Below are 27,992 nucleotides of genomic sequence, written 5' to 3' on the forward strand. Positions count from 1 at the left end.
AATTGAGAAATAATTTTTTTTAATAAATCGCACTCCAAATTGCCTAATTCATTTTTATTTATGATTTTTTTTATAGAAACTTATTCCACAACAAAGAGGCGAAGACCCCTGTAAATTGATTTTGAGCAACTTCAAAGAACTGTCATTTTGAAGCGCAAAACAACAATATTCAATTGTTTTCAGTTTTTTTCCACACTACAGATAGTTTCAACCACGGCGAGGTGGTTTTCTTGTGCATCGTCTGATTATATACAGTGTTTTCCGTGGTAGAAAGTGAAAATGTGGTTCCTAACAAACAATAAAACACGTAAGTACTTGTACCCGCGCGTGATCAAACGTAAATGTATTGATCGATCGCTTGGTTTTCGTTCCAGAGCACGTATACTATCTTGTATCACATACCCCCTGCCATACGGTGGGCCGAACCGGTACGGATCTCATTATAACCGGTGACGATTCAATCAGCCGCAACCATGCCTCGCTACAGCCCCACAAGGACGTCCTGAAGCTCACCGACATAGGATCCCGGTATGGATCGTACGTTAACGACAACATTAACAAAACAGTCCCCATCTCCAAGGAGCATCCGACCGAGCTAAAGGCTGGCGATGTGATACGCTTTGGCCGCTGTGGCAGTGTCTGGACGGTCGGCAAAGCTAGCTTTCGGTGTCTCACATCCACACTCGTCATGGACGATCGGTTGAAAGCGGTGCTGGAGAAGATAGGCGCCGAGATGCTGCCCCTGTACACACCCGGTCTGACGCATCTCATAATGCCGACCATCACCGTCACCACCAAATTCCTGCAGTGCATGGTCGGCCAGGTGCCGATCGTAAAGCCTGACTATTTCCACGCAATCGAGCGCGATTGCATCGGTAAAGGGAAAGCACTGCCGGCGGTGAAAGAATTCGTTCCCTCCTGCACGGAAACCTACATCCGGAACGAAGAGCTGATCTTTCACCCTAACCCGGCCCGGAGCACACTTTTCCGTGGGAAGGAGTTTATCTTTCTCAACACCGCACAGTACAATCAGTTTGAGCACATTGTCAAGCTGGCCGGTGGTGTGTGCGTGAGTGCGCAGCGGGAAAAAATAGCCAAATCACGCTTTCTCAAACCGAACGTGGTAACGGTGAAGCTGAAATCATCCGGCTCATCCCAATCGCAGTCCCAGTCGTTTGACACGCTGTCCCAGTACATTGCGTCACGGGGACGCCGCATGGTGCCGGATCTGGAAATTGGGCTAGCGATCATGTTCTGCTCGACGGAAAAGTACTGCAATCCGGAGTACAGCTTCGCGTTCAACGTCGAGGAGTGCTACAGTTCGGCGCAGGGCGGAGAAACGCTTGCCAACAGCACGGAGCAGCAAACGGAAAGCACAGAAGCGGGAAAGAGTGCGAGCGGGCCTGAAATAAACACCATCCCGGAAACGGAACCGCTAACCGAACAGAAGCCAAGAGCAGCTGCGGCAACCAAAACGCCCCCCGTGGGTAAAGCTGTTAACGGTTCTACACGTTCTATCGCGTCCTTTCTCGTTCCGGCGCCGGTGCCGATCGCTGCTGCTCCCGAAGAACGACGCAAATCGAAACGAATGCAGGAGGCAGAGAAAAGCAAGCAGCAAACGAATGACGACGATGAGCACAGCAGCAATCCGTCCAAGCGTCCCCGGCGTACTGGTTCTCTAGTGGAAAGCGTGAGCTACTCGCCGCCTGTGGATTCGAAGCTTACAGAATCGGAGCGAAATGAGATACATGTGCCCGAAACGCAACCGACACCCGACTCCGCGATGTCGCAAGCTCTGCAAGCACGTGGCTTCCGTGCGGTTAACCGAGATTCCATGGAGTCGGATTCGCGGGCGGCCGCTAAGGACTCCGCCAAAACTCGCCGTGCCGCCAACCTTCACCAGAAGCTGGACGATGAGGATATGTTTAACTTCGATGAGATTGCTCCAAGAAAGAAACCGCGCATGGACAAGGCAAACGAAAAGCCGACCACCAGCACGAACACAGCGGAAGTAAGGCAGACGGTTGCGGTTGGAGGTAGTCGTAGCCGACGGAACGCTCCGGCAACAGATCAAGAGGATCTGTTTTGCTTCGAAGAAACTCCAAGCACCCAGCAGCGTCGTGCTGCCGCTGCTGCTAACCAACGCAAGACGAATGACACTCTCAACAACAGTAATAATAGCCATTCGAAAACCAACCCATCGTCGGCCACATCCGATGCGTCCATAACTCGCGCGCTGGCCGGGGCACAGAATCGAAGCAAGGGAAGCAACGATTCGACGATGGATGGGTATAAGGAATTTATTAAACCAGTTCAACCATCCGCGATGGGCTGGCTGTCGTCGACGATGTGCGGCTTAAAGCTGACCGGTGGCGGTGGTGAGGACCATTCGCTCGACGAGATCAACATTAAATCGGAACCGCTGGACGAAACCGACGATCCGTACGGTATGCAGCGGGATTGCAAAAAGTGGATCAAAAGCATGGAGAATGCGTTTCCGGTGCGGGAGGTAAGCATGAAGCTGGTGGCACACCGTCCAATGGATGTCAGCGGCCAGGAGATGTCGTGCGTTACGGCCGATGGAGGCAAGAATTTTAAAGCATTCGTAAAGGTAAGGATTGATCGGGGTACAGTGCGTTGCTTTAAAGCTAACGTGTGTAATGCCTTCTTTTCTTTTACTTTCAGAAACGCAACTATCCGGTACAGCAGCTCGTTCTCGGCACGAAATCTGTTTGCGTGCGGGACGACAACCAGTGTGCATGAAATGTGCGAATGTTAATCCCTACTTTTACATTTCATTCCCAACTTTATAGCCCTATTTGAGCAGGAGGCCCTTTCTTCATCTATTTAATTAACAGTAGCGACACTAAAATACCCAAAAAGTTACAAATTAATACAGTGAAATGAAATGAAACGAGTAGAACAAATGAATATAGACCAGCAGACGGATGCTGTAAGTTTCTGCTTTATTGAAAGCGATACACGATTCACTCACGTGCCCTCTGTAACCAGCTGTAGAAACTGTTCCTTGAAGAACTTTACAAACTCCACAGATGAAAGTCGGTTGAATTCCTTCATCAAGCGTACATTGAAATCACCAAACTGCTGCTCCGAAAGCCCTTTTGTCAGCGCTTTCGCCGGGCTGTCGGTGCGATTGGTTCGCTCCTGCTTCAGGAACTGCTGCACGTGGAACTTGGAGCGTATGTGGTCGAGCTGTTTGGCATCGAATTGCGTCGCAGGTGCATTCCGTCCCTTCCTCTCCACCACCTCACCGGTATCGGAGCGCAGGCTCTGCAGTAGCATCGCTTTCGGTACGGAACTGAACGATGGCGCCGTGAGCGCTTCCTCCACACTCTTGTTGGCTGCCTCGGTTTCCTGTTTCCGCGATAGCAACTGCTCTTCCCCATCCGTCGTGCTGTGCTGAAGCAGGGTGAAAAGGTCTGCATCCCCTTCCGATCCCAGCCAATTGCTAGATGTTGCACCGTTTGCGTCGCCGCATTGCAAAATGTCACGCTCATACTCTTCGCCAAGCCATGCCGCCAAGCTAACCGGCAGCTGGTAATGCTCCGGCAACCAGCTCACCTTGGTCTCGGGAAGAATCTCCAGGGCCGGATACAGCTCATCGTAGAACTGCACCGTTCGTCTGCATACCGAGCGGGAGAACAGCCACAGCTCGCCCATCAAGCCGAGAAACATCACGTACGTAGGGTACAGATGCATGTTCACTATTTGCTTCACGTGGAATCGTGCGGCTTCCTTTGTAAGGTAGACGACACGCATCAGCAGCTTGCACAATCCTTGCATTCTTACCAGCAGATACTCCAGGTTGGATCGTACCGGCAAGTTCACCGTCTGCGGGATGTATTCCGACTCGGGCAGGAAGCTGTGCAAATCCATAATAACCTGCACCAGGTCCAGGTTTTTGATGCGGATCAGCGTCTGGTTAACACGTCGCATAACTTGAAAGCCGTGCATATTACGCAAACGGAACTTGAAGCGATTGACGAAGCGCGTCTCGAATGCGGCAGCCTTTTCAAACGTGTTCAGCGTAGAGTAGTAGTTGAGCATGCTGGTACTTGTTTTGGTTAGAGCGGAAATTTCTGCAAAGGTGGAAAGGAATGGATCGGAGGTCGTCACTGGTGGCTTGCCAAATCACGAGCTAGCAGCTACTTACGACTCTTGATGTGTTTCGATTTACACGGGGCATTCAAAACTACCGGCGGATCCAGGTTTCTTTGATTCCACAGAGCCATTTTTCTTGGGGAAAACGGTACCGATACAAACGTGAAAATAATTGATACGCCGGTTTGTACGCATACACGCCGCCCTTTAGCTCAAATGTGCCAAACGTAAACAAAACACATGTGCACAGATCGGCGTATTTCAACCACTCTTGACGAAAACCTGTAAACTGAACGAATGTCAGACAGAAACTCATCGAAACTCGCGCTTGACAGACCGTACGTCAACATTAAATTGTCTGGTCATTGCGTTCATTGTTGTTGTCCGGAAAAGCAGAAACGGTGAAAACACAGAGCGTCTTGTAGAAGATTCCTTTATCACTACGAAATGGGACAAAACCAGTCAGCGGGCAGCGGCGGGGACAAGGATAAGGATAAGGATAAGAAGAAAAAGTACGAGCCACCGATCCCGACGCGGGTTGGCAAAAAGAAGCGCAAGGCAAAGGGACCCGATGCGGCGCTCAAGCTGCCCCAGGTCACCCCACACACGCGCTGCCGGCTGAAGCTGCTCAAGCTGGAGCGCATCAAGGACTATCTGCTGATGGAGGAGGAGTTCATCCGCAACCAGGAAAGACTGAAACCGCAGGAGGAAAAGATCGAGGAAGAGCGCTCCAAGGTGGACGACCTGCGGGGGTCGCCCATGTCGGTCGGCACGCTGGAGGAGATCATCGACGATAACCACGCAATCGTGTCGACGTCGGTGGGCAGCGAGCACTACGTCAGCATCCTGTCGTTCGTCGACAAGGACCAGTTGGAACCGGGCTGCTCGGTGCTGCTGAACCACAAGGTGCACGCGGTGGTCGGAGTGCTGGGCGACGATACCGACCCGATGGTGACGGTGATGAAGCTGGAGAAAGCGCCGCAGGAAACGTACGCCGACATCGGCGGGCTGGACACGCAGATCCAGGAGATCAAGGAATCGGTCGAGCTGCCTCTCACGCACCCCGAGTACTACGAGGAGATGGGCATCAAACCGCCGAAGGGTGTGATCCTGTACGGACCGCCGGGCACGGGCAAAACGCTGCTCGCGAAGGCGGTGGCCAACCAGACGTCCGCCACCTTCCTGCGAGTCGTTGGGTCGGAGCTGATTCAGAAGTATCTCGGCGACGGTCCCAAGCTGGTGCGCGAGCTGTTCCGTGTGGCCGAGGAGCACGCCCCGTCGATCGTATTCATCGACGAAATCGATGCCGTCGGAACGAAGCGGTACGATTCCAACTCGGGCGGTGAGCGCGAAATTCAGCGCACCATGCTGGAGCTGCTCAACCAGCTGGACGGGTTTGACTCGCGCGGCGATGTGAAAGTAATCATGGCAACGAATCGTATTGAAACGCTCGACCCGGCACTGATCCGTCCGGGGCGTATTGATCGAAAGATTGAGTTCCCGCTGCCGGACGAAAAGACCAAGCGCCGTATCTTCAACATCCACACTGCGCGTATGACGCTGGCGGAGGATGTGAATCTGTCTGAGTTGATCATGGCGAAGGACGATCTGTCGGGCGCGGACATCAAGGCGATCTGCACGGAGGCAGGCTTGATGGCGCTGCGGGAGCGCCGAATGAAGGTGACCAACGAGGACTTCAAGAAGTCAAAGGAGAGTGTGCTCTACCGGAAAAAGGAGGGAACGCCCGAGGGACTTTATATGTAAAATCCGCGATCACAACTCTTAAATAAATCAATACCGTTTGTGAGATAACTTTGGTGGTTCTGTTTAGCATTTTATTTTTGTAGTTCGTGATCGATTAATCGAAACGATCTATTCATTTATCAAATAAATATACGAAAATGGTGGTAATGATGCCCTCCCTTATTCCCTCATGCTTCATGCATCTGTGTAGGGGAATTGGCCTCACTAAGATGCATGGATGGACTACATAGCTTTGTCCAACGGGAAGATCCTTTCTTTCAAAGATAGTTAATCCATGAAATAATAAAATGATGATCTACAAATGAACACAAACATATCCCGAATTGGACGAAAGACATGGTTGAGAATTGGTTTTATTTCAATGTTTCACAATTTATTAGAATACCTAAGCAAATACAGCTGAAGGAGGTTGGAACAGGTCGCACGTGTGTTCGGTTTACATGTACAAACCCTCGGGCGTTCCCTCCTTTTTCCGGTAGAGCACACTCTCCTTGGACTTTTTGAAGTCCTCGTTGGTCACCTTCATTCGGCGCTCCCGCAGCGCCATCAAGCCCGCCTCCGTGCAGATCGCCTTGATGTCCGCGCCCGACAGATCGTCCTTCGCCATGATCAACTCAGACAGATTCACATCCTCGGCCAGCGTCATACGCGCAGTGTGGATGTTGAAGATACGGCGCTTGGTCTTTTCGTCCGGCAGCGGGAACTCAATCTTTCGATCAATACGCCCCGGACGGATCAGTGCCGGGTCGAGCGTTTCAATACGATTCGTGGCCATGATTACTTTCACATCGCCGCGCGAGTCAAACCCGTCCAGCTGGTTGAGCAGCTCCAGCATGGTGCGCTGAATTTCGCGCTCACCGCCCGAGTTGGAATCGTACCGCTTCGTTCCGACGGCATCGATTTCGTCGATGAACACGATCGACGGGGCGTGCTCCTCGGCCACACGGAACAGCTCGCGCACCAGCTTGGGACCGTCGCCGAGATACTTCTGAATCAGCTCCGACCCAACGACTCGCAGGAAGGTGGCGGACGTCTGGTTGGCCACCGCCTTCGCGAGCAGCGTTTTGCCCGTGCCCGGCGGTCCGTACAGGATCACACCCTTCGGCGGTTTGATGCCCATCTCCTCGTAGTACTCGGGGTGCGTGAGGGGCAGCTCGACCGATTCCTTGATCTCCTGGATCTGCGTGTCCAGCCCGCCGATGTCGGCGTACGTTTCCTGCGGCGCTTTCTCCAGCTTCATCACCGTCACCATCGGGTCGGTGTCGTCGCCCAGCACTCCGACCACCGCGTGCACCTTGTGGTTCAGCAGCACCGAGCAGCCCGGTTCCAGCTGGTCCTTGTCGACGAACGACAGGATGCTGACGTAGTGCTCGCTGCCCACCGACGTCGACACGATTGCGTGGTTATCGTCGATGATCTCCTCCAGCGTGCCGACCGACATGGGCGACCCCCGCAGGTCGTCCACCTTGGAGCGCTCTTCCTCGATCTTTTCCTCCTGCGGCTTCAGTCTTTCCTGGTTGCGGATGAACTCCTCCTCCATCAGCAGATAGTCCTTGATGCGCTCCAGCTTGAGCAGCTTCAGCCGGCAGCGCGTGTGTGGGGTGACCTGGGGCAGCTTGAGCGCCGCATCGGGTCCCTTTGCCTTGCGCTTCTTTTTGCCAACCCGCGTCGGGATCGGTGGCTCGTACTTTTTCTTCTTATCCTTATCCTTATCCTTGTCCCCGCCGCTGCCCGCAGACTGGTTTTGTCCCATTTTGCGAACCTCTTTTCACTGCTATAGTTGGCAAACAATTAAATCGTAGCGAACAAGGAACTACAAAACAGAGACGAGCGTGACAAGTCAAAAACGACGTTTGACGTTTCGAGCATTGGGTTTCCCGCAGGGCAAGGCGAGGGTTTTTGACGTTCGAACATAGCTGCATCTCGCTCATTTTCTCTAGCCGTCCTTTACTCGCTCACAGTGCTCTTTTCTAGGTGACCGCGCGGCTACATGACCGCGAGGCCACACGAGGTGAAATATACAGCGAAATGAACTATTTGACAGACGAAATATCTGACGGATAAAGCATCACAGCAACCAGCTGATGTGCAATGTAAACAAATAACGTGCACAAAATCGTATTTAAATCCATTGAACAACTTCAATATCGAGTACTGCGTCAATTTTGAATCAACAGTTCATATTTTCTTCCAATTAGGGAATGTTCTGCTTAAGAAGATATTATTTTTAATAGAATTTCGAAAGCGGATGTTGTGTCTCCACCAACCCTTTAGCTGTATCTGTCAGATATTTCACCTGTCAAATAGTTCATTTCGCTGAATATTTCACCTCATGTAGCCGCGCGGTGAGGTGAAATATACAGCGAAATGAACTATTTGACAGGTGAAATATATGACAGGTAAAGGTAAAGGGTTGGGGGAGACACAACATCCGCTTTCAAATCTCACTTAAAAATAATATATTCTTAAGCAGAACATTCCCTAATTGGAAGAAATAATGAGCTGTTGACTCAAAATGGACGAAATACTCCATATTGAAGTCATTCAATGCGTCGAGTTACAATTTTGTGCACGTTATTTGTTTACATTGCACATCAGCTGGTTACTGTGATGCTTTATCCGTCAGATATTTCGCCTGTCAAATAGTTCATTTCGCTGTATATTTCACCTCATGTAGCCGCGCGGTGAGATTTTGTGCCCTCCTCTCCCACTTAAGTACAGGCGGTCCCCGAGATACACGGTACCTCTTATACGCGGATTCGGAGATACGCGGTTTTCTAAAATTGACAATTCTTTGAGCAAATTGTACTGATTTGACACATCAATTGCAAATTGCCAAATAATTTCCGTTTTGATCGAATGTGAAAAACTATTTCAAAAGGTTTAAAACAGTTATATTCAGTCAGAATCATATCAAATAATTCATAAAGTGACTAAAACCGCCCCCTACTTGCAAAATTACACGAAAATTAGTGATATTTTAGCTGGAAATCACGAGATTCGACTTACGCGGAAATTCGAGATACGCGGTATTTTGCGGCCGTTTTCGGTCCCCATTAACCGTGTATCTCGGGGACCGCCTGTACAGGCCCCCACCCAAGGCAGTGTAGTGAATTAGAAATGCACAATTTTGTTGATATTTTGCATTGAAATTGACTACAGTTTCGTGCAAATGTTATTAAAATTAATGAGTACGGAATGCCGTAGCACTGCTGCACAACGCCGTTTAAAGTGGGCGCACGCCCGCAGCGGTTATAATACGAAATATCATAAAATAATATTGCCACCGGAAATGCAAAGCTTACAGCACGCGCTTACGGCAAGGCACGCGAATAGCCTCGACACAACTGGGACGAAATGAATACATTAAAAAGTGAAAAAATCAATACTAACTGTTAGGAAAAGGCAGTGCTATTGATGAGTCCAACCCGGACGTATAAACGAGATGAAGTGAAATGACAGCTAGGGAAAGTGACAGATGAAATGACAGGGAAACGGTTGCACGCGCTTCAAGCCAGTAGCGAGTGAAGCGAGCAGCAGGTGACACCGTTTTAAAGTTTTATTGCTATTTTATTTGGATTTATTTGTATTTGTCTTCAGGAGAATAAATAGTTAAACTAAAACTTTCGCCTTGTGGCTGTACGCTCTCGCACTCAAACTGTGTTTACATTAAAAAGCCTTTAAAACGGTTCCAAAGGTGAAATGGGCCCAAAAAGGAACGATCACTGCCAGGCTTGCGGTGATCAGCGGGATGATCCGGATTTTGTTGCATGTGACAAGTGCAATTTATGGTGGCATTTTTCGTGCGCCGGATTGACGGAACCCGCGGAAGCTGTGGAACAGCGGAAATGGTTGTGCGTGGCTTGCCAGGCTAAGGAACGGTCCGGCTTGATTCAGAGGACGCCGGTCAAGCACACAGAACAAATGGAAGCGGCAAATGCTAACCTCAATCTGGAGGAGGTTACGCAAAACGTGGCTGAGAAACATAACCTCAAACTGGTTGAGGTTATCCAACAAGCGGCAGAAACACCCATGCCTTCTTCAAGTGGGACAAGCTACAACGCGGTGAGCAAACCTAACCTCACTCCTGCTAAGGTATCCGACAGTGTGGCTAATCGGCTAGCCATTATGAAGCGGCGGCAGGAGGCGGAGAGGAAACGGATGGAGCTCGAGTTGCAGCTGAAGTTTGTGAAGGAGGAGGAGGACTTGTTGTCCGAGGAGTTGGGTGTGATTGCGATTTCGGGAGCATCGACTGTGACACCGTCCCGGCCGGATGGAGAATCGATGCGAGGCTCGCAGCAGGATGAGCGTGGTCCCGCCCCGCGACTGGAAAGTGTTCATCGAAACGTGCCAACCGAATTACCCGAGTTTTCAGGGGACCCGGCGGAATGGCCCGTATTTATTGCGCACTACGATTACACAACGGAGAAATGTGGTTTTTCCAACTGGGAAAACATGATACGGCTGCAGAAGGCGCTCAAAGGACCTGCGCTAGAAGTTGTGCGAAGCCGTTTAGTGCTACCGGAGGTGGTGCCACAAGTGATTGCGACGCTGCGATCGCGCTATGGTCGGCCGGAACATCTCATTTCAGCGCTGATTGGGAAAATGCGTCGGATGCCTGCACCTTGCAGGGAGAAGCCCGATACTGTTGTGGCGTTCGGCGAGGCAGTGCGGAGCATGGTAGATCACATGCAGGCTGCTGGTCTACGGGCACACTTGACCAACCCGTTGCTGCTGCAAGAGATCGTGGAAAGGTTGCCGACGAGCGAGCAGTACAGCTGGGCACGGCACATACGAGGCGTGACGGAACCGGATCTTATCGTGTTTGGCGAATTCATGACGGAATGGATGGACGATGCTGAAACGTTAACCAGGCTGGATTCACCCTCATTGAAAGCAGTAGACAGGAAGAAACCTAACACCAAGGGTTACGTGCATGCGCACGTGGAAAACCAGGGAGCGACCACATCGGGAACAAGAGCCATCCAGGTAGGACAATCTTGTTTTGTGTGTAACAAACGGGGACACCTTGTGAGCAAATGCTTCGCGTTTGGAGCAATGGCGGTGAAGGACCGCTGGCGGAAGGCCCGTGCACTTTCTTTATGTTTTAGCTGTCTGGAGCGGCACAACTGGCGGACGTGCCAAAACAGAGCGGTTTGCAGCATTGGTGGGTGCACGCGCCGACATCATGTGTTGCTACACGGCGCTGAGGAGTCTCGCGAGATCGGCAGCGAGCAGAATAATATAGAAAGCCGTGAAGGAGGAATCGATGGTGGTGTCATTGCGGAGAGTAACCATCACCAATACGTGTCATCATCATCGAAGGCGCTATTTCGAATAGTGCCTGTCACCGTGTATGGACCGGCTGCTACGGTGACGACGTTTGCGTTTTTGGATGAAGGCTCGTCCATGACGCTGGTGGATGACGATTTGGCTGAACAATTAGGTGTTGAGGGCAAGGTGGAGCCACTTTGCATCCGTTGGACAGGCAACACTACAAGGGTCGAGGCTGGATCCAGACGAGTAAACCTGAAGGTGGGACCTGTTGGTTCTACAAAGCGGTTTGCCATCCACTCGGTACGGACTGTGCCAGGGCTAAACCTACCTCGACAATCCTTCGTGCAGGACGAAGGGAGATGGCAACATTTGGAGCGGCTACCGATTCGGCAATATCGGGATGCGGAACCCAAGCTGCTTATTGGGTTGGACAATTTGCGGTTGGCGGTCCCTCTCAGGACTAAGGAGGGAGGCGTTGGTGATCCAATCGCAGTAAAGACACGCCTTGGGTGGTGTATTTACGGAAAACCGGCGAATCTGGAGTGTGAACGGTTGTTGCATATTTGCGAGTGCAACGACCAAGGTAACATTCACGAGACGATTCGGGAATATTTCGACATGCAGTTGATTGGTGCTGCACACGGCGTCGAACAGGATCCACATGAGCGGCGTGCGAAGCAGATTCTGGACACTACCACGACACGAATCGGGAAGCGATTCGAATCGGGATTACTGTGGAGGAAAGATGACATCGAGCTACCTCCTAGCATCGACATGGCGCGTCGTAGGTTCAATTGTTTGGAGAGGAGGATGGAGCGAGATGGACATCTTAAGGAACAAGTACATCGCCAGATTCGAGATTTGTTGAGCAAGCAGTACGTTCACAAGGCTACGTTGCGTGAGCTGGAGGAGGCTGACCAGCGACGCGTATGGTACCTACCAATAGGGGTGGTTACCAACCCAAATAAACCTGGAAGGGTTCGGCTGATTTGGGACGCGGCAGCTAAGGCGCATGGAACATCGTTGAACGACATGCTGCTGAAGGGACCAGACGAGCTGAGGTCGTTACTTGGCGTACTCTTCCGATTTCGTCTGTACGCAGTGGCGGCGTGTGCAGACGTGAAGGAGATGTTTTTGCAGATTATGATACGAAAGGAAGACAAACACGCGCAGCGTTTCTTGTGGCGTTACGAACCAACGGACGAGTTGGAAACCTACATCGTGGATGTTGTAATGTTCGGGTCTGCGTGTTCACCCGCAACGGCGCAGTATGTCAAGAACCGAAACGCTCGAGAGCACATGGAACAATTCCCACGAGCGGTGGAGGGAATTATTGAAAGCACTTACGTAGATGACTTTCTGGACAGCTTCGAGACGGAAGAAGAAGCATGTCAGGTATCCCATGACGTAAGGGAGATTTTTAGGAACGGCGGATTCGAGTTGAGGAATTGGACCTCAAACAGTATGGAATTGATGAGATGCCTTGGCGAAGCAAATGGCGACATCAAATGTTTATCATCCATGGGAGATGAGGCGGAACGAGTATTGGGAATGCGATGGAACCCTGCATCTGACGAGCTTGGATTTTGCACTAGGGCGTGCACGACGGTGTCTGACCTCTTGATAGCAGAGAGGATTCCAACGAAAAGAGAGGTATTACGATGTGTGATGTCCCTTTATGATCCTCTTGGGCTGCTTGTGATGTTCGTGATCCACGGCAAGATCCTGATACAAGATCTTTGGCGAACTGGCACGCAGTGGGACGAAGAGATTAACGACATGCAGTTGAGACATTGGCGTAGATGGATTGATCTGCTTCCGGCAATAGCAGACCTACGCATTCCGCGCAGTTACTTTGCGGCAGCATCGAAGAAGATGTACGAGAATGGCGAATGGCATTTGTTTGTCGATGCAAGTCAGCACGCTTATGCATGCGTCTTATATCTGAGGATATTTGATGATGCTGGAGAACCTCAGTGTACACTCATCGGTGGGAAAGCTAAGGTGGCGCCACTGAAGCCACTTACTATTCCGAAGCTTGAGCTTCAGGCTTGCGTGTTGGGAGCGAGATTTTTACGCTACACGCAGGAGCATCATCCGATTAATGTGAGACGACGAGTGCTTTGGTCGGACAGCACAGTTGCGTTGTCGTGGATAAGGTCGGATCCAAGAAACTACAAACCCTTCGTGGCTCATAGGGTGGTCGAAATACTGGAGAGCACATCGGTTGACGAGTGGAGATGGGTGCCTACTGACCACAACCCGGCAGACGAGGCCACGAAGTGGAAGGGAAAGCCGAATTTCGACTTTGGTGGCAACTGGTTTCAAGGGCCAGAGTTCTTACTCCATGGGGAGGATGATTGGCCATCACAGAGGCACAACAGCGACAACCCGTCAGAAGAAATACGACAGGTAAATCTTCACGTGGAAGACTCTAACACCGGACTATTACCTATCCGGTATGAACGTTTTAGCCGATTGGAGAGGCTACAAAGGATGATTGGTTGGATTGTCAGGTATGTGGGCAATCTGAGACGAAAGTATCGTGGCGAACCTATTTTAGGAGGTGCTCTACGACAAGAAGAACTCTATGAAGCGGATAAGATTCTGTGGAGGCAGACACAACTCGAGTACTATCCGGAAGAAGTTCGCATTCTGAGTTTGGACGATAACGATGGAAAACCTGGAGGAAGAACGGTATCAAAGCAAAGCCACATTTACCATCTATTGCCGTTTGTGGACGAGGAAGGCGTATTGCGAATGCGAGGAAGGATAGGTGCAGCGGCTGATGTTCCTTATTCTGCTAAGTATCCCGTTATACTGCCGAGGGGTTCCCGACTGGCTGAGTTGATAGTAGAGCGGTATCATCGATTGTATCGTCATGCGAACAACGAAACAGTGACGAATGAGTTACGGCAACAATTTCAGATCCCGAAGCTGAGAGCGTTGGTAACGAAGACGGTGAAGAACTGTGTCTTCTGTAAGATCAGGCGGTCACTACCACAAGTGCCGCCAATGGCACCGTTACCAAAGGAGAGGCTCACGCCCTTTGTTAGGCCATTCAGCTACGTCGGGCTGGATTACTTTGGACCAGTGTTGGTCAAGAGAGGAAGATCGAACGAGAAGCGTTGGATCGCTTTATTCACGTGTTTGACTGTGCGCGCGATTCACTTGGAGGTGGTGCACAGTCTATCGACGGAATCGTGCGTGTTGGCGGTTAGACGATTTGTGGCTAGAAGAGGTGCACCGGTAGAAATCTTCAGCGACAACGGGACCAATTTCTTGGGTGCTAGCAGACAGCTGCGGAGGGAGATCGAGGAGCGCAATGAAACTCTGGCGGCGATTTTCACGAATGCGCACACCCGTTGGACCTTCAACCCACCTGGCGCTCCACACATGGGCGGCGTGTGGGAGCGTATGGTACGCTCTGTAAAAGCGGCGATTAGCACGGTGATGGAGGCAAAGCACGCACCCGACGACGAGACGTTTGAGACAGTGATCTTAGACGCAGAGGCGATGATCAACTCTAGACCGTTGACTTATGTTCCCTTGGACCCGGAGAACCAAGAGGCAATCACACCGAATCATTTCCTGTTGGGGAGTTCTTCAGGTGTAAAGCAGCAGCCAGTGTTACCTACGAACTATAGGGATAGCTTGAAGGGAAATTGGAAGTTAGCGCAGCATATGCTCGACGGAATATGGAGGCGGTGGATTAAGGAATATTTACCGGTGATCTCGCGGCAGAGTAAGTGGTTTGAAAATGTGCGGGAAATTAGGAAAGGAGATTTGGTACTGGTAGTGGACGGAACAATCAGGAACCAGTGGAAGAAAGGAATAGTTGAGCGAATTATGGCAGGACCTGATGGTCATATAAGGCAAGCGTGGGTACGCACCAATACAGGAGCAGTTAGGAGGCCAGTAGCTAAGCTAGCACTGCTCGACATAGCAACTTAGGGTGACCAAATATGGTTGGTCACGGGCGGGGGAATGTTAGGAAAAGGCAGTGCTATTGATGAGTCCAACCCGGACGTATAAACGAGATGAAGTGAAATGACAGCTAGGGAAAGTGACAGATGAAATGACAGGGAAACGGTTGCACGCGCTTCAAGCCAGTAGCGAGTGAAGCGAGCAGCAGGTGACACCGTTTTAAAGTTTTATTGCTATTTTATTTGGATTTATTTGTATTTGTCTTCAGGAGAATAAATAGTTAAACTAAAACTTTCGCCTTGTGGCTGTACGCTCTCGCACTCAAACTGTGTTTACACTAACTTTCCCCATTCAACAGATTCCCTCAGCGTCAAGATCATCCACAAATGAAGATGTACAGTCCAAAAAAGCCACAACCGACTCTGCTGATGCAATAGCGAAATATGTATGAGCAAGTGAGGGAGGAGGCCGTTAATGAGGCGGGGGGAGGCAGTGGAGTGTATTTTTTGCCATTTAATTTTGCCCACCAACACAATCGCACGCGAGGTTTTTGGCGGCCATCCTAAACCCTCCCAAACCCTCGATCGAAACGTAAAAAACCGTCACAATTACTTACAAAAAGCGTCGCCAGCGAAGGGAAATTCGCACCGATTTGGAGCGTTGGCGAGCTCGCGAAAACAAAATCCCCCAACATAGTGAGATGTTTTTCTCACCATCCTCTCACTGCTGTCAAACTCACATGGCAGTGTTGTTTTGATCAAGCAGGATTAAATAACACCCGGCACGGTATCCTGATCGATCCTTCCATTAGCTCCGATTTCTCCGCGATGCCTACGTACGAGCTGTCCGTCATTCTGCGGCAAATGTCCCGGGTAAGATACAACTCGTGAAAGTGGTGCAAATGCAGCAGCCGTTACAGTTAAGCACACAAATCAACGCCTCTCCCTCCAACAGCCCGATATGGTCGCCACGCTGAAACGGACCGCAACTGCTATCTTCGACAAAGGCGGCATCATACGGAAGCTGGACAATTTGGGCACCAAGCCACTGCCATTCAAAACCAGCGCCCACGGTCTAGTACATCGGACGGGGTCGTACTTTGTGTTCAAATTTGACACACCACCGTCCGCCATCGACGATCTGGACGAGGAGTACGGGCGCGATGTGGACATCGTACGCAAGCGAATCTATAGGGCGGACGTTTCGCAACAGGAAGAGATCACCTGCACGCTGCACGAGGAGCTGCTGCCGCCCGCGTATCGCAAGGACGTGCAGAAGATGATCGCGACGGCCGAGCGCAACAAGACTAAGAAAGTGTTCCAGTACAATACCGGGCTGGATTACTATCCTTTCCAGAAGTGAGCGGGGCAAATCGAAGCGGAGGATAATAGGAACGAATTGTAAACCCCAATCGTGTTGTGGTTTGATTTCCTAAAGTAGAACTTTAGCAAAATAATTTAACGGTTAAACATAGGATCAACGGAGAAGCTTGTTATCTGGAGCTGAATGCTAGGAAAGAAATCGAAGAACGAAAAGGCGTTTAATAATTCGTATCATTTCAAGGGGTATTTTAAATTTATTCGCTTTATAATGTCCTAAAATTTACACACTATAATGTTTAGGTGCCGGCTCACACCTTAAATGAAATAAGTGGGGACTTCGCCTCATACTCTGCTACCTATCTAGCTGGGTTCGATCGTTCGTTATCAAATTTTTCCTTTCTGTAGGTCAATATTATGTCTCACTGTATGTTTATTCGCCCTTAGATATGAGAAACAGAAATTAGAAACGTTTGCATGGGTACAAAAACCCAAACTATACCACAACAATTCGGATGCCCTCCCACAAAACAAGAGAAAGCGTTCCAAATTATTGAAGAGCGATATTTAATGATTTTCACATTAAAAATGCTTAACTTAAACAAGTTGCGCCTCACGCTAAAACTCCCGCGTGTGCATGCACACACTAACATCTGTGTGTGTAGTGAACGTTTTACTCTATCTGTATAGCCCTCGCAAACGAAAAATCTTCCATGCCTTCGGAAGCGGCCTGCAACAAGGCCTCCTTTCGCCGCCGCTTTTCCTTCTTAGACGATACGCCGTCTTCGCTGGCTGCACCATTCTGCACTATCTTGTCCTTCTTGCGCTTCCGGTTGGTTGGCCCTTCAGTGACTTCCATCCCTTCCTCGCCATTCTCATCATTGTGCTGCTCCTCTTCCTGCGCGTTTCCATTGGCAGCACTATGGCCGTTTGTCGCTTTTCCCTTCTTTTGCTTGCGCTTCGCCTTACCCCCACGTTCTTCGGTTTCCTCTTCAGCTGCACTACTATCGTCGTTTGCACTGTGGCCGTTCAGCAGGTGTGGAGCATCCTCTTCCTCCTCCTCCTCTTCCTCTTCCTCCTCTTCATCGTCCTCCTCTTCCTCTTCCTCCTCTTCATCGTCCTCCCCATCGTTCGTTGTTTTCTGTGTTTTGCCCTTACCCTTTTTAGACACGGTTGTGCCGCCACCAGCACCGTTTGTCGCTTCCACCGCATTCAGCCCGTTCTCCTTCAGCAACGGCAGTCCTTCGTTGCTGATCGGGTTCAGATGCCAACGTTTACAGAACTGCCGATAGGTGGCCATCGTTTGCGCGTTAAGGGCGAATAGGCGCATCGATTGTATCTGCGTGCCGATAGTTTTCCAATTGAGCAGAGACTGTTGCTGGTTTTTGGCCGCTTTCTTGCCGTTGCTACCGGCAACGGATGGGGCTGCTCCTAGATGCGATGGAAGATGTTGCAGTTCGCTCAGCACCAGCAGCAGCTCGTACAGTTCGTTCTGTCCGATAGTGCGATCGCCAGCGACAACTGCAGCCTCCAGTTGCGCCACGTACGGTGCGATCCCGTCGGTACACATCGTCCGCAGCTCACCTGCCGCCCGGGCCTGATCCGCGTTCAGCAGTCGGCGATTCCGCAACAGCTCGCGCAGCAACTGCAGTGTCTGTATTCGGCGAATCGCACGTACAGAGCCTACCTGCAGCCCACCGTGCACCAGCTTACCGGTCAGGTGCCATACGCCGCTCCACTGCATCTGGAACAGGCTCTGAAACGCGCTGAACGCCAGCGACGGGTTGCGGTTCGTGATGAACTCTTCCAGCAGCTCGCCGAACATTCTGTCCACCGCGTTGGGACCGCTGGCACCACCGGCTGCCGCCTCCTTGCCCAACACCTGGCTGCAGATGACGATGAACTGGCACGCCTTCAGCAGGTACTCGTTGCGCTCCGGGAAGGCGGCACCCTTAGCGACCTTCTCGATCAAATCGCGCAGTATCTGCTCCAGCTGCTCCGGCCGCACGTCCTCCGCGTCCCGTTTGAACTTCTTGATGCGGTTCAGCGTGGTGAAGATCTGGCGGTAGCGCGTCAGAATCGACCCGTACTTGGACTCCTCGCGCAATGCCACCGGCAGCATTTCGAAGATGTACAGCATCAGCTCGAGGCAGAGCAGCATGTCCGGTTCGTGCTTGAGGTACGCATCGACCAGGTCGAGCACGCGCATCCGGAAGTGCGTCAGCACGATGTCCATCTGCTTTTCCGCCTTCGTCGGTCCCTTTCGCTTGCGTGCGGATTGCTTCTTGCGGAACGCCCGGAACGCTGCCGTTAGCGCTTGGTCCAGCCGGCGTCCTTGCTCCTCGTCCAGTTCGTCCAGATCTACCGACTCGGTGTCGGTTTCCGGATTCGCTCCACCCAGTGCCGTCTGTATCGCTGCCCGCATGGTGTCCGTAATGTTGTCTTCCTCCTCCTCGTCTCCCATTATGTCCTCGTCGTCGTCCTCGTCATCTTCCTCGTCATCCTCCTCCTCATTGCCATCCCCGTTTGCTGCGTGCTTCTTTACGCTTTCCTCCTCATCTTCCTCTTCTTCCTCTTCTTCCTCGCCACTGTCCGAAGAACCATTCTCATCGTCCTCCACCTCTTCCGTCTCACTTTCATCCTCCTCACCCGGTACCGTCAGTGGGTTCGATTTGTCCTTCAGGTTGATCACCGACAGAATTTGATTGAGCGCCGGAAGCGTTATCTCGCTCGACAGATGCGGAAACAGGTGCGCAATCACGTTGCGCAGCAGGTGTGAATTTTGCGAAAGCAGATTCAGGAACAGATCCACCACCACCTCGATCCACTCGGGTTCGGCCGGTTCCAGCTCGATCGTCAACTCGCTGGCCCTCTTCTTCTTCCTACCACCATTGGCATCCCCATTGCTACCTTGGCGCCGCTGCTTGGCCTTCTCCTCGATGCGCTTCATCACGCACTCGAGCTCCTCGATGGAGCTGCACGCTACTTCCGGATCGCTAAACAGATGCAGCCCCATGTGCATCAACAGTATGTGAAACACCGTGTCGCATTGCGTTTCCGCTGCGTCGCCTACGGATTGGCGTTTTTTGCTTTTTTGCTTCTTACCGACCGGCGACGATTCGCTCGTCACCGTAGCAAACATTTTATTCCAGCAGGACATCTGCTCATCGGTCAGCGCGCTGCGCAGACACTTGGTCCCGTGCGCACGCATTATCTCGTCCACGTGGCGTACGATCGAGAGCAGGAAGGCGCGCTCGACCGACAGCTTCGGATGGCGGTGTTGAAGCGAACTGAAGAACAGTCCGCGCATCGTCTTCGCCAGCTCGGCTGAGAGTGCTTTGTCCTGCTTGGAAGCTTTCAGCACACTTACCCCGTCCGCGGAGTAAAACACGCCGAGCGTGAGCAAAAACTTTACCACCTCCTGGTGCCACCCCTCCGCCTGTCCTTTGTCATCTGATTGTGTGGTCAGCTGACGGAGGGAGAGCAACCGCTGCAGCATGTAGGCAGCGTACGATCGCTCCCCGTTCGTGCCCGTCGCCGCGTCATCCAGTATGGTTGCCTTCAGTTCACTCCCCACTGTGCGTAAACTTTCCGCCGACAGTGTGGTGAGCAGATTGTGTAGCAGCTTGCAATTCGCGTACTTCTCGATCAGAACACTCCCCGGGGCATGCATCAGACGGCGGAGCGTTTCCAGCCGAGCGCTTTCGTCCTGCATCTTGGGATAGGTTTGCAGCAGTGCGGCGCACACTTCCTGGTACAGGTTGCGCACGTCCTCGCTGTACTTGTTTCGATTTTTCAGATTGTTGACGAGAAACTTTACAAACGCTGGCTGCAACACTTCCGGCACGAGGGTGCCATCTTCCAGCAGGTTGAAAACCGATACCACCAACCGTAGCACGATGATGTCGCGGTGCTTCGGCTTGGAGCCGCGGTTCTCCTGCTCCAACACGGGCACGATAGCGTCACGCCAGAACGGCACCAGCGTATTTTGCTTGTTCAGCTCCCGCAGCAGACACTCGTAGAACGGGTGATTGATCCCCATCGTGCTGCCAATGCCGAACAGCAGCTGCGCCAGGAAGGGAAAGTTATGCTCGTGCAGCAGCTTCGGGGCACCGAAGTTGCGCTCGAAGTACTTTTGATTGATCAGCTTCTTGTGCGGGCCGGTGGACAGCTGCAGCAGAAAGAATGCCGAATCGATCGTGTGCTTTTCCTTCGGCACGTTCAGCACCGGCTCGAACACGGGCCAGAACACTTTGGAAAACTTGGACGCCTCGAGCCGGTTGGCCAGCTCGTTCAGAAACGTGTACACCAGCGGTACGAGCATTTTGTACATGTCCTTCTTCAGCGTTTTCAGCACCGTTTGCAGCTCCAGCTCGGACGCATCGTCGATCAGGCCCGACTTTATGATGGCACCGCAAACGAGAATCTTTCCGATGCGCAGCTCGAGCGGAGTTTTATGCTTTTCTTCCTCCCCTTCCCCAAGCTCCGACTCGGTGAGCTCCGACTTCACCAACGTAAACAGTTCCGTCACTGACGGGCATTCATCCTCCCTGCCGCGCAATCGTTCCAGCAGCCCTACGAGCGCGGTGAAGAAACCGATTCGCGAGTCGTTTTGCATCGAACCTACGCCGCGGACCAAGCGCTTCAGTGCGTATGCAGTTTCGGCCGTTTTCTGCGAAAGAGAACAAAAGGTTTCAATTGGTTTGGATTTCGCACGAGAAAACACACGCAGCTCATAACCTACAGGAACAACGGATTCTTCCTCGGCATCGTCGGTACCGTTGTGCGGCTTGATTTTCTGGCCATTGCACAGAAACTCGATCAACCCGCAGGCGCCTTTAACCCGCGCCTCATCGTCGTCGCTGACGAAATGCTTAAAGTAGCCGAACACCGTTTTGTCCATCAGCATGCCAGCCTTGCGGCCGGATTGCTCCTTCATCGTGGCACCTTGCGGGAAGCACCAGTAACACGATCGGGATTATTAGCACACTTCTGCAACGGAACGATCCTGCAGCGAACGAACAAACTAAACAACGTGCACAAACGATGGCAAACGAATAATTACACAATATTTTAGCGGCCGACACGACACCACACACACCGGGCATACGACGATGGCAATAGACAGAAACCATGTGCTTGAGTCGCGTTTTTTTTATACAGCACAACTGTCAGGAGAACTACATTTGGAAGAAAAATAATCAAAATTCGGAACACTCTCCGGCAAACAGCACAACGTGCTGTCAACGTGCAGATGGAGGTAATTTTTCTTCGAATAGCACCGTGGGCTGGGATATTTTGTACCGCGTAAACACAGGGTGATGATTTCTTTTTATTAACCTTTTCAATAGCAACTAAATTTTGCATTACAAAGATAAAAAATATGTCATTATTTACTATAATTAAAAATATGGAACTTTTGAGCACATTATGCAATAATGATGCAATCTTCTGATCAAAATTAAGTTACTAATTTTATTAAAAACAAGAAAAGATGTTTTCATTTGATCGATAGCGTCCTCAATAGCGATCAATTAATGATAAATCGTTTGATATAAAATATTTCTCTGAACATATCAGAATTTTCTTCTTCTTTGACGTTGATTGATGGTATCCCAAGCACCACAGATTAAGCTTAAACGACTGGAAAATTGAATATCCATAGAAAAAAAAATTAAATCTCCACAGCTTCATTGGTTTGATCAATAGATGGCGTATTAAAACTGATTATTATATTGCTATCCTTTTCTTGCAATGTGTTTCGACAAGTTTCATCTTATCATGACCTATATAGCCTTCTAACTTTCCGAGCAAAAATCTATTTGAATGGTCGTGTGGTCAGATATGTGGGTATCAACACCAACAACCATTACTCAAATCTCACTTGCTTCAGTGATGGTGGTTTCCATTGGAGTTTAGTATTTAAACAATCGTATCGCCGTTCTAGTTCTAGCGATGCATAACTTCAATGCGAAACCATGCAACAGTACAGAGGAAATGAGAAAGCTCTCCTCCAAGCGAGGAAGCTCAACTGGTTGGGTATCCCACAAACAGATGGCGCCACCAGCTTTTTTGCTATTTTTAGAATGCATGAGTCGTTTGCCGTCTGCTAAACGAAGTCTTTCTATATTCCGTTTAGGTAGAGTGCTTGAGTCGTTTAGAAGCCGTTTAGTGGTCGTTTAGTGGATTTGTGGCACTTGGGATGAAGTTGTTGATGACATACTGTAGACTAAATTAACTAAATTTTAATCTACTTTTTGTGTGGGTATGATTCTGATTTATGAACCTGCAACCCGAATGAAATGTAGCTGGGTATGCTGCAAATTGTAATCATTAAGCGAAAGGCCACGGGAGTGACAAAATGCTGACAAATTTTTCAAAATGTGAGCTTTTGTCACTTTTTTGAGCTTTTGTCAAAATTTTGTGACCTGGAGCAGCCAGGAAAAAAAGTTGACAAAAGTTGACAACATTTGACGTTCGTGAAAAAGCGTAAACAAACAGCTATTTGGCGCAGTTGTGACCCATTGTTATGATAATAATGCTAAAATGCATGATTCTAATTGATTTATGTACCTAGTTAGTGCTTCTTAAACAAAATATCGATGATATTCAGATGTTGGAGCTTTTTGTCGTTCTTGTGTATGTTTTTGGTGCGGCCACGAGAAAAGCTCTTTTTTGCAGTTGACAAGCAATTTTGACAAAGTTGAAAAATTTTTCAACATTTTTTCAGCCCCGTGGCCACGCGCTAATTGGCGTGTACATTTAGCTTGAAACACGACGGTTAAAACCATGTTTAAAAAAAACCGTGCAAACGACCACTGTTCGACCACCGTGCGATAGAACCGGTTTGACAAACGTCAACTGACAGCGAAAAGAAAAGGAAAAGGATTTTCTAGACTCGCGACACCACGCGCCTGCCTTAATCGCAAATATAATATGGCAGGCAGAGGTACACACGATAATAATAGGTAAATGAAACGAGCTCAATTTCATGGTAAATCTGTGTCGATATCTGTGCAACGTGTTGCAAACGGTGGCGAAAGAAGGTGATCACAAATTGCACTAGTAGTGATGCTCGGCCGCTGGCCGCGGTCAGCGTGGCAAGTGAAGGCAATCGGGAACACCGACCGAACGAACGACCGCTTTCTTGGTGCAGCACAAACTCGTGGTGGATGATGTCTACCTGTGCTTGACGGATTGAGCCAGTGGGGCGAGTGTGTGAGGATACGGTTTGGGGTGGTGTGTATTGCTGACGAACAACCAAACGCCGGATGAGCGGAGGTACAGCTGGAAACGATGGAACCGTTCCGAAACACGGATGTCATCAAGTTGAGCCGCTCAGGAAAAAGGCCACCATACCGCGAAAACCAATCCCAACGTGGAAAGTAATGTTTTGTTTGTGTGCTTTTGGGGGCAGAGCAACTACTACTATGCATGCGCGCATGCTGATGCACAGGCACAAACCTGAGCGCTGGGACGCGCCTCGTGAGAATGCTGAAAACCGACCGCCCTTGCCCTGAAATCGAATACTAATCTTGGATGTGAAATATAAAGCTGCCGGTTTCGTAATATGTGCCGGTGAAGGAAATGCATGGAAAGTCGGAGACTTCCAAAAGGCTGCAAATTTCTCGCCACCATAAGGAAGTGGTCGGCGGCAGTGGTAGCGGTTGTGCTGCTAAAAACAAAATATATTACCGACTATAAATAGCCTCCGTCACGGTCATTATGCCGGGTAGCTGCTGCACCTACAGTAGCCAAATTAAAAGATGCAAACAATCAGCTTTTTCCGGATTCCTGTTATTTCAGATTAAATTAGTGCAATTGTTCAACAGCCCCAGCCACGGTTCCCTTACATATCATGCTTGCTTTGATGCAATTTGTGCAACATGCGCGCGATCCTGTGAAAGTGCTACGAAACTAATACTTATTTTCCCGTCTTCTCTTTTCCCCTCCTCCTTCGCACAGATATGGAGATCGGGCCCGTAAACCGCTCCCGACGGAACCACCGTACCTTGCGTACGTCGGCAACCTTCCCAACGGGGTCGTGCAGGGCGACATTAACGCCATCTTTAAAGAGTACGCGGTGAAGAGCGTGCGTCTAGTGAAGGACAAGGAAACGGACGTATTCAAAGGCTTTTGCTACGTCGAGTTCGATACTCTCGAGGATCTGGAGAAGGTGCTCCAGCTGGATGGCATGATAGTGCTGAACGATCGACCGGAACCGCTGCGGATTGATGTGGCCGAGCAAAAGAAGAACGACCGGTACGTATTCGAATCGATTGTGGCGTCAAATTGAAGGGCAGAAAGGACCACCATCCCTCAATCCCTCAGCCGTTACGTCATAGTGTTGAATGTTCGCACGCAGATTGAAGCGATTGGACATACAAGTCTGCTATCGATATCGGTTTAATCTTGGTTTAATCTTTTGATAGCACACAATGGCTGCCACCTGTGCATTATCGCTTTAGGCTGGCCGATTCTGCACAACTATACAACACTGCTTTCACCAATGTCTACTATGCTTAATACGCTTTTCATAGCATGTTTTTAGAGATGATTACTGATCGATTTGTTTTTTCCCCTTTTCTTCTCTTTTCCTAAACCTAAAGTGGAGGTTTTAACAGGCGCGGTGGTCAACAGAATCGTGGCGGACCCGGTGGACCAGGCAACGGTGGTGGTGGTGGCGGCGGCGGTGGCGGTTTCAACCGTGGCGGACCTAACCAGATGAATAATCGGCCGATCGGCAGTGGTGGTGGTGGTGGCGGCGTCGGTGGCGGCGGAAGTGGTGGTATGGATAGAAATTATAGTAACGATTACTCCCGAAACGATTACGATAGAAACCGCGGTGGACGTCCGAATAACTATAATGGTAAAGACCGATCGTCCCAGCGGTGTGCCGATCGCATCACATCACTCTTGCTGTTGTACACCTTACTGTAGACATTGCGCGAGCCAGCCTTCTGCATGATTATTATTATTATTGCTACTGTAGCTTTCGTGTAGTTTAGTCGCCCTATCGATTGGCTGGGAGTTTTGAATGGAAAACTAATCCTGAAGTGTCGTTGTTTAACATTTGAGCGCTTTTGTTTCTTTTCATACTTAGTTTGTTAGTTTAATGGGCCATTTTGATGCGTTAGTGCGTACTAGGACAGCAATGGCGGATCTAACGGTAGGCGGACTAGACGGTCGCCTGGGGCCCGCCGATTTAGGGACCCCGTAGATCGCTATTCTATAGTATGTCGTATGGACAGAGTACTAGCGACCAGGGGCCCCGGAAGGATGGACGTTGGGGCCCGAGCCTAGTGAATCATTTGCAACCCCCCCCCCCCCCCCCCCCCCCGGCAGCAAATTTTTTAAAGCTTGTGATTGATGATCGCAGGGGCACTCCGACGGAATTTCAAGTTTACTGTTCAATCTCCCAACAACAAGTTTAGTGCCGCTAACACCCCCCCCCCCCCCCCCCCCAGACCATTTACCATTTACAGGCGGCCTCAATTCGTCTTACCGCCTAGGGCCCCCGATACCCTTAATCCGCCACTGTAGGACAGTAGGTTCTCAAACGACGGCCATCCATTAAGGGAGGTTCCAAGGAGTTTTAGCTGCACGTTATGCGATTACATTTTTATAATTTTCTTTACTATAATTTCAGACTAGTATTTTCCCTTTTTCATGCTTATTGTGTCCATTACACATTCTTTTTGTTTAAATTTTAGTCTATTTCAAAACGATCGTTCGCGAGCACGCTGCATTCATTGTTTGTCGTGTCGCTGTAACGTTGTGTAGCACCACAAAGGGAATGTCAATTTCGTATCTTCGTTTGCACTGTTGATTTCTATATTTAATCCGTTTCTTCATTGCTGCTTTATCGAACAAGGCTTTCGCCTTCTTTCCTCGCTTATGACAACAATTTTCTTTCTTCTCCCCCTTTCCCTCCAAACGCCACAGACCGGGCACCGAACCGAGGGAGGTACGGAAACTTTGGCGACGAGCGGGATGGCGGTGGTCGCGACGAATGGAGCCGCGATAACGATCGCGATGGAGGACGGGACGGGCGTGGCGGTGCTGGCGGTGGTGGTCGCTACAACGATCGCGACAACTACGGTCGCGACGATGGCAATAGGTACGGCAATTATGGTCGTAATAATCAATACCGAGACAACGACCGAAGAAAAGACGCTGCGCCGTCCAACTACCCGCCACCCTCCAACCCCAATCTCAACATGGAGGAACGGCCCCGGCTGAAGCTGGCCCCGCGCTCGACGAACGCGCCGCTGAACGCGCTGGCAGAAACGAAGCAATCGGCCGCCATCTTCGGCAATGCGCGGCCACGCGAGGAGAAGCTCGGCGGTCCGGAAACTGGGCGGAAGCACGCGAACAGCGTCGGCAGCGAGGGCAGCAGTGCGGACGGTGGTGGCAGCGGCGGCGGCGGCGGCGGCGGTGGCAACAGTGCATCCTCCAGCGCAACGGGGGGCGATAATTAAGCAGAGGAGGGAAAGACGTATGCAACACAGCTACAGCTATCGAGAGCGAGACGGTGAAGAGACACAATGCGCACTATCGGAAATGGATGAGAGTTACGCTGATCACAGTTGGCTGATGCAAGTTACGATCTACGGGCGGCGATCGAGCGGCTCCTATTTGGTTAATAAGTGTTCCGTATTGCCAGTATGCCGTTCCGGTGGTAAAACATAATGCACATTTCGGTAGAGCTTTTGGCAAAGTGGTGGTGCACACTACCACCAACATCCCTTTCCTCCTGCCCAGTAAGTCTGAGTTGTTGTGGTCCCTGTTCGATGGGGAAAGGTAGATCCTTTTATCTTTGTGTTTTTTGTGTGTGTGTGTGTGCGTGTGTGCGTGTGTGCGTGTGTGCGTGCGTGCGTGCTTTAGTTTTTCCTCCCAGTTCGTTCTTTCTTGTAAGCAAATCAAACAAACAAACAAATCAACATTGACGCAAACACACAACTAACCAAGGGATGCGTGTTTTTCTTCTTCATTCAGTGGCTTTTTCGTTGTTACAACAGGTCTCCCCTCTCCATGTACACTTCCCTATTTTGTTGTGTATGTATAAAATGTACCCCTTTAAAAACAATACAGTATGCAATCGTGGCGTTTTTTTTTAATGTTTTACTATCTCTTTCTCTCACTTCCCCCCATCGTACAGTGTAAGTTTCCCTCTCTACGGTAATGGAGGCAAGTGTGGCATTATAATCAGGGATGATGATAGCGTAGGGCCGGTGTTGAAATTTTAGCTATGTTCAATTGTCCGTTCCAATCTATTTGCTACAGTTACTCGGTATCCGGCGAGACCCGGAACGTCTATCCTTTTTACTACAGTAATCACTTACACAAAGACAAACGAACGGTGTGCTGCGCCCCGATCGTGCGTCGATTATTACTACGCGATCGATCCTAAGATGTCGAAGCTGCGCACTTGCGAAACATGCAAACAATAAGTAATCTGCGTATAATTTTCACAAATAAAAGAGAGATCAAGAGACACAAACAAGTGTTTGCAGATTGATTGCGGAAATATTCACGTTTCGGAATGATGCGGAATAGATGCGCTGGCGAGAAGAAGGGCCT

General features: G+C 50.3%; 8 protein-coding genes across 9 annotated transcripts; 5 read left to right on the top strand and 3 right to left on the bottom strand.

Moving 5' to 3' along the window:
* Positions 1 to 141: 141 nt before the first annotated feature.
* On the top strand, positions 142 to 2,990 carry LOC120948011 (nibrin). The gene is made up of 3 exons (XM_040363961.2): positions 142 to 307; positions 375 to 2,611; positions 2,686 to 2,990. The coding sequence occupies exons 1-3, from the start codon at positions 280 to 282 to the stop codon at positions 2,761 to 2,763; spliced, it is 2,343 nt and encodes a 780-aa protein (XP_040219895.2). The 5' UTR covers positions 142 to 279; the 3' UTR covers positions 2,764 to 2,990.
* LOC120948010 (uncharacterized) lies at positions 2,928 to 4,365 on the bottom strand. Its single transcript, XM_040363960.2, has 2 exons — positions 4,175 to 4,365; positions 2,928 to 4,100 (listed from the first exon to the last, which is right to left on the bottom strand). The coding sequence occupies exons 1-2, from the start codon at positions 4,251 to 4,253 to the stop codon at positions 2,992 to 2,994; spliced, it is 1,188 nt and encodes a 395-aa protein (XP_040219894.2). The 5' UTR covers positions 4,254 to 4,365; the 3' UTR covers positions 2,928 to 2,991.
* A 105-nt stretch (positions 4,366 to 4,470) lies between these two features.
* LOC120948008 (26S proteasome regulatory subunit 4) lies at positions 4,471 to 5,934 on the top strand. The gene has a single exon (XM_040363957.2). The coding sequence runs from the start codon at positions 4,570 to 4,572 to the stop codon at positions 5,884 to 5,886; it is 1,317 nt and encodes a 438-aa protein (XP_040219891.1). The 5' UTR covers positions 4,471 to 4,569; the 3' UTR covers positions 5,887 to 5,934.
* A 248-nt stretch (positions 5,935 to 6,182) lies between these two features.
* LOC120948009 (26S proteasome regulatory subunit 4) lies at positions 6,183 to 7,739 on the bottom strand. Its single transcript, XM_040363959.2, has one exon. It carries the CDS (start codon positions 7,637 to 7,639, stop codon positions 6,323 to 6,325), a length of 1,317 nt encoding a protein of 438 aa, XP_040219893.2. The 5' UTR covers positions 7,640 to 7,739; the 3' UTR covers positions 6,183 to 6,322.
* A 2,071-nt stretch (positions 7,740 to 9,810) lies between these two features.
* On the top strand, positions 9,811 to 15,480 carry LOC125906829 (uncharacterized). The gene is made up of 3 exons (XM_049607421.1): positions 9,811 to 12,570; positions 12,886 to 14,908; positions 15,449 to 15,480. The coding sequence occupies exons 1-3, from the start codon at positions 9,811 to 9,813 to the stop codon at positions 15,478 to 15,480; spliced, it is 4,815 nt and encodes a 1,604-aa protein (XP_049463378.1).
* A 338-nt stretch (positions 15,481 to 15,818) lies between these two features.
* Positions 15,819 to 16,564, top strand: LOC120948397 (probable 28S ribosomal protein S6, mitochondrial). Its single transcript, XM_040364663.2, has 2 exons — positions 15,819 to 15,962; positions 16,045 to 16,564. The coding sequence occupies exons 1-2, from the start codon at positions 15,918 to 15,920 to the stop codon at positions 16,450 to 16,452; spliced, it is 453 nt and encodes a 150-aa protein (XP_040220597.2). The 5' UTR covers positions 15,819 to 15,917; the 3' UTR covers positions 16,453 to 16,564.
* A 73-nt stretch (positions 16,565 to 16,637) lies between these two features.
* Positions 16,638 to 21,593, bottom strand: LOC120948396 (myb-binding protein 1A). Its single transcript, XM_040364662.2, has 3 exons — positions 21,475 to 21,593; positions 21,154 to 21,417; positions 16,638 to 21,081 (listed from the first exon to the last, which is right to left on the bottom strand). Exons 2-3 carry the CDS (start codon positions 21,346 to 21,348, stop codon positions 17,083 to 17,085), a joined length of 4,194 nt encoding a protein of 1,397 aa, XP_040220596.2. The 5' UTR covers positions 21,349 to 21,417; positions 21,475 to 21,593; the 3' UTR covers positions 16,638 to 17,082.
* Positions 21,594 to 23,266: 1,673 nt separating this feature from the next.
* LOC120947774 (eukaryotic translation initiation factor 4H-like) lies at positions 23,267 to 27,525 on the top strand. 2 transcript variants are annotated; one of them, XM_040363450.2, is made up of 4 exons: positions 23,267 to 23,377; positions 24,375 to 24,671; positions 25,019 to 25,278; positions 26,355 to 27,525. In XM_040363450.2, exons 1-4 carry the CDS (start codon positions 23,346 to 23,348, stop codon positions 26,888 to 26,890), a joined length of 1,125 nt encoding a protein of 374 aa, XP_040219384.2. In that variant the 5' UTR covers positions 23,267 to 23,345; the 3' UTR covers positions 26,891 to 27,525. The 2 variants fall into 2 exon arrangements, with proteins under 2 accessions (XP_040219384.2, XP_040219385.2); XM_040363451.2 differs by having other exon boundaries at positions 25,019 to 25,197.
* The last annotated feature ends 467 nt before the right edge of the window (positions 27,526 to 27,992 follow it).

Source organism: Anopheles coluzzii, chromosome 2 (genome assembly GCF_943734685.1).
Source record: "Anopheles coluzzii chromosome 2, AcolN3, whole genome shotgun sequence".
Taxonomy (NCBI): Eukaryota; Metazoa; Arthropoda; class Insecta; order Diptera; family Culicidae; genus Anopheles; species Anopheles coluzzii.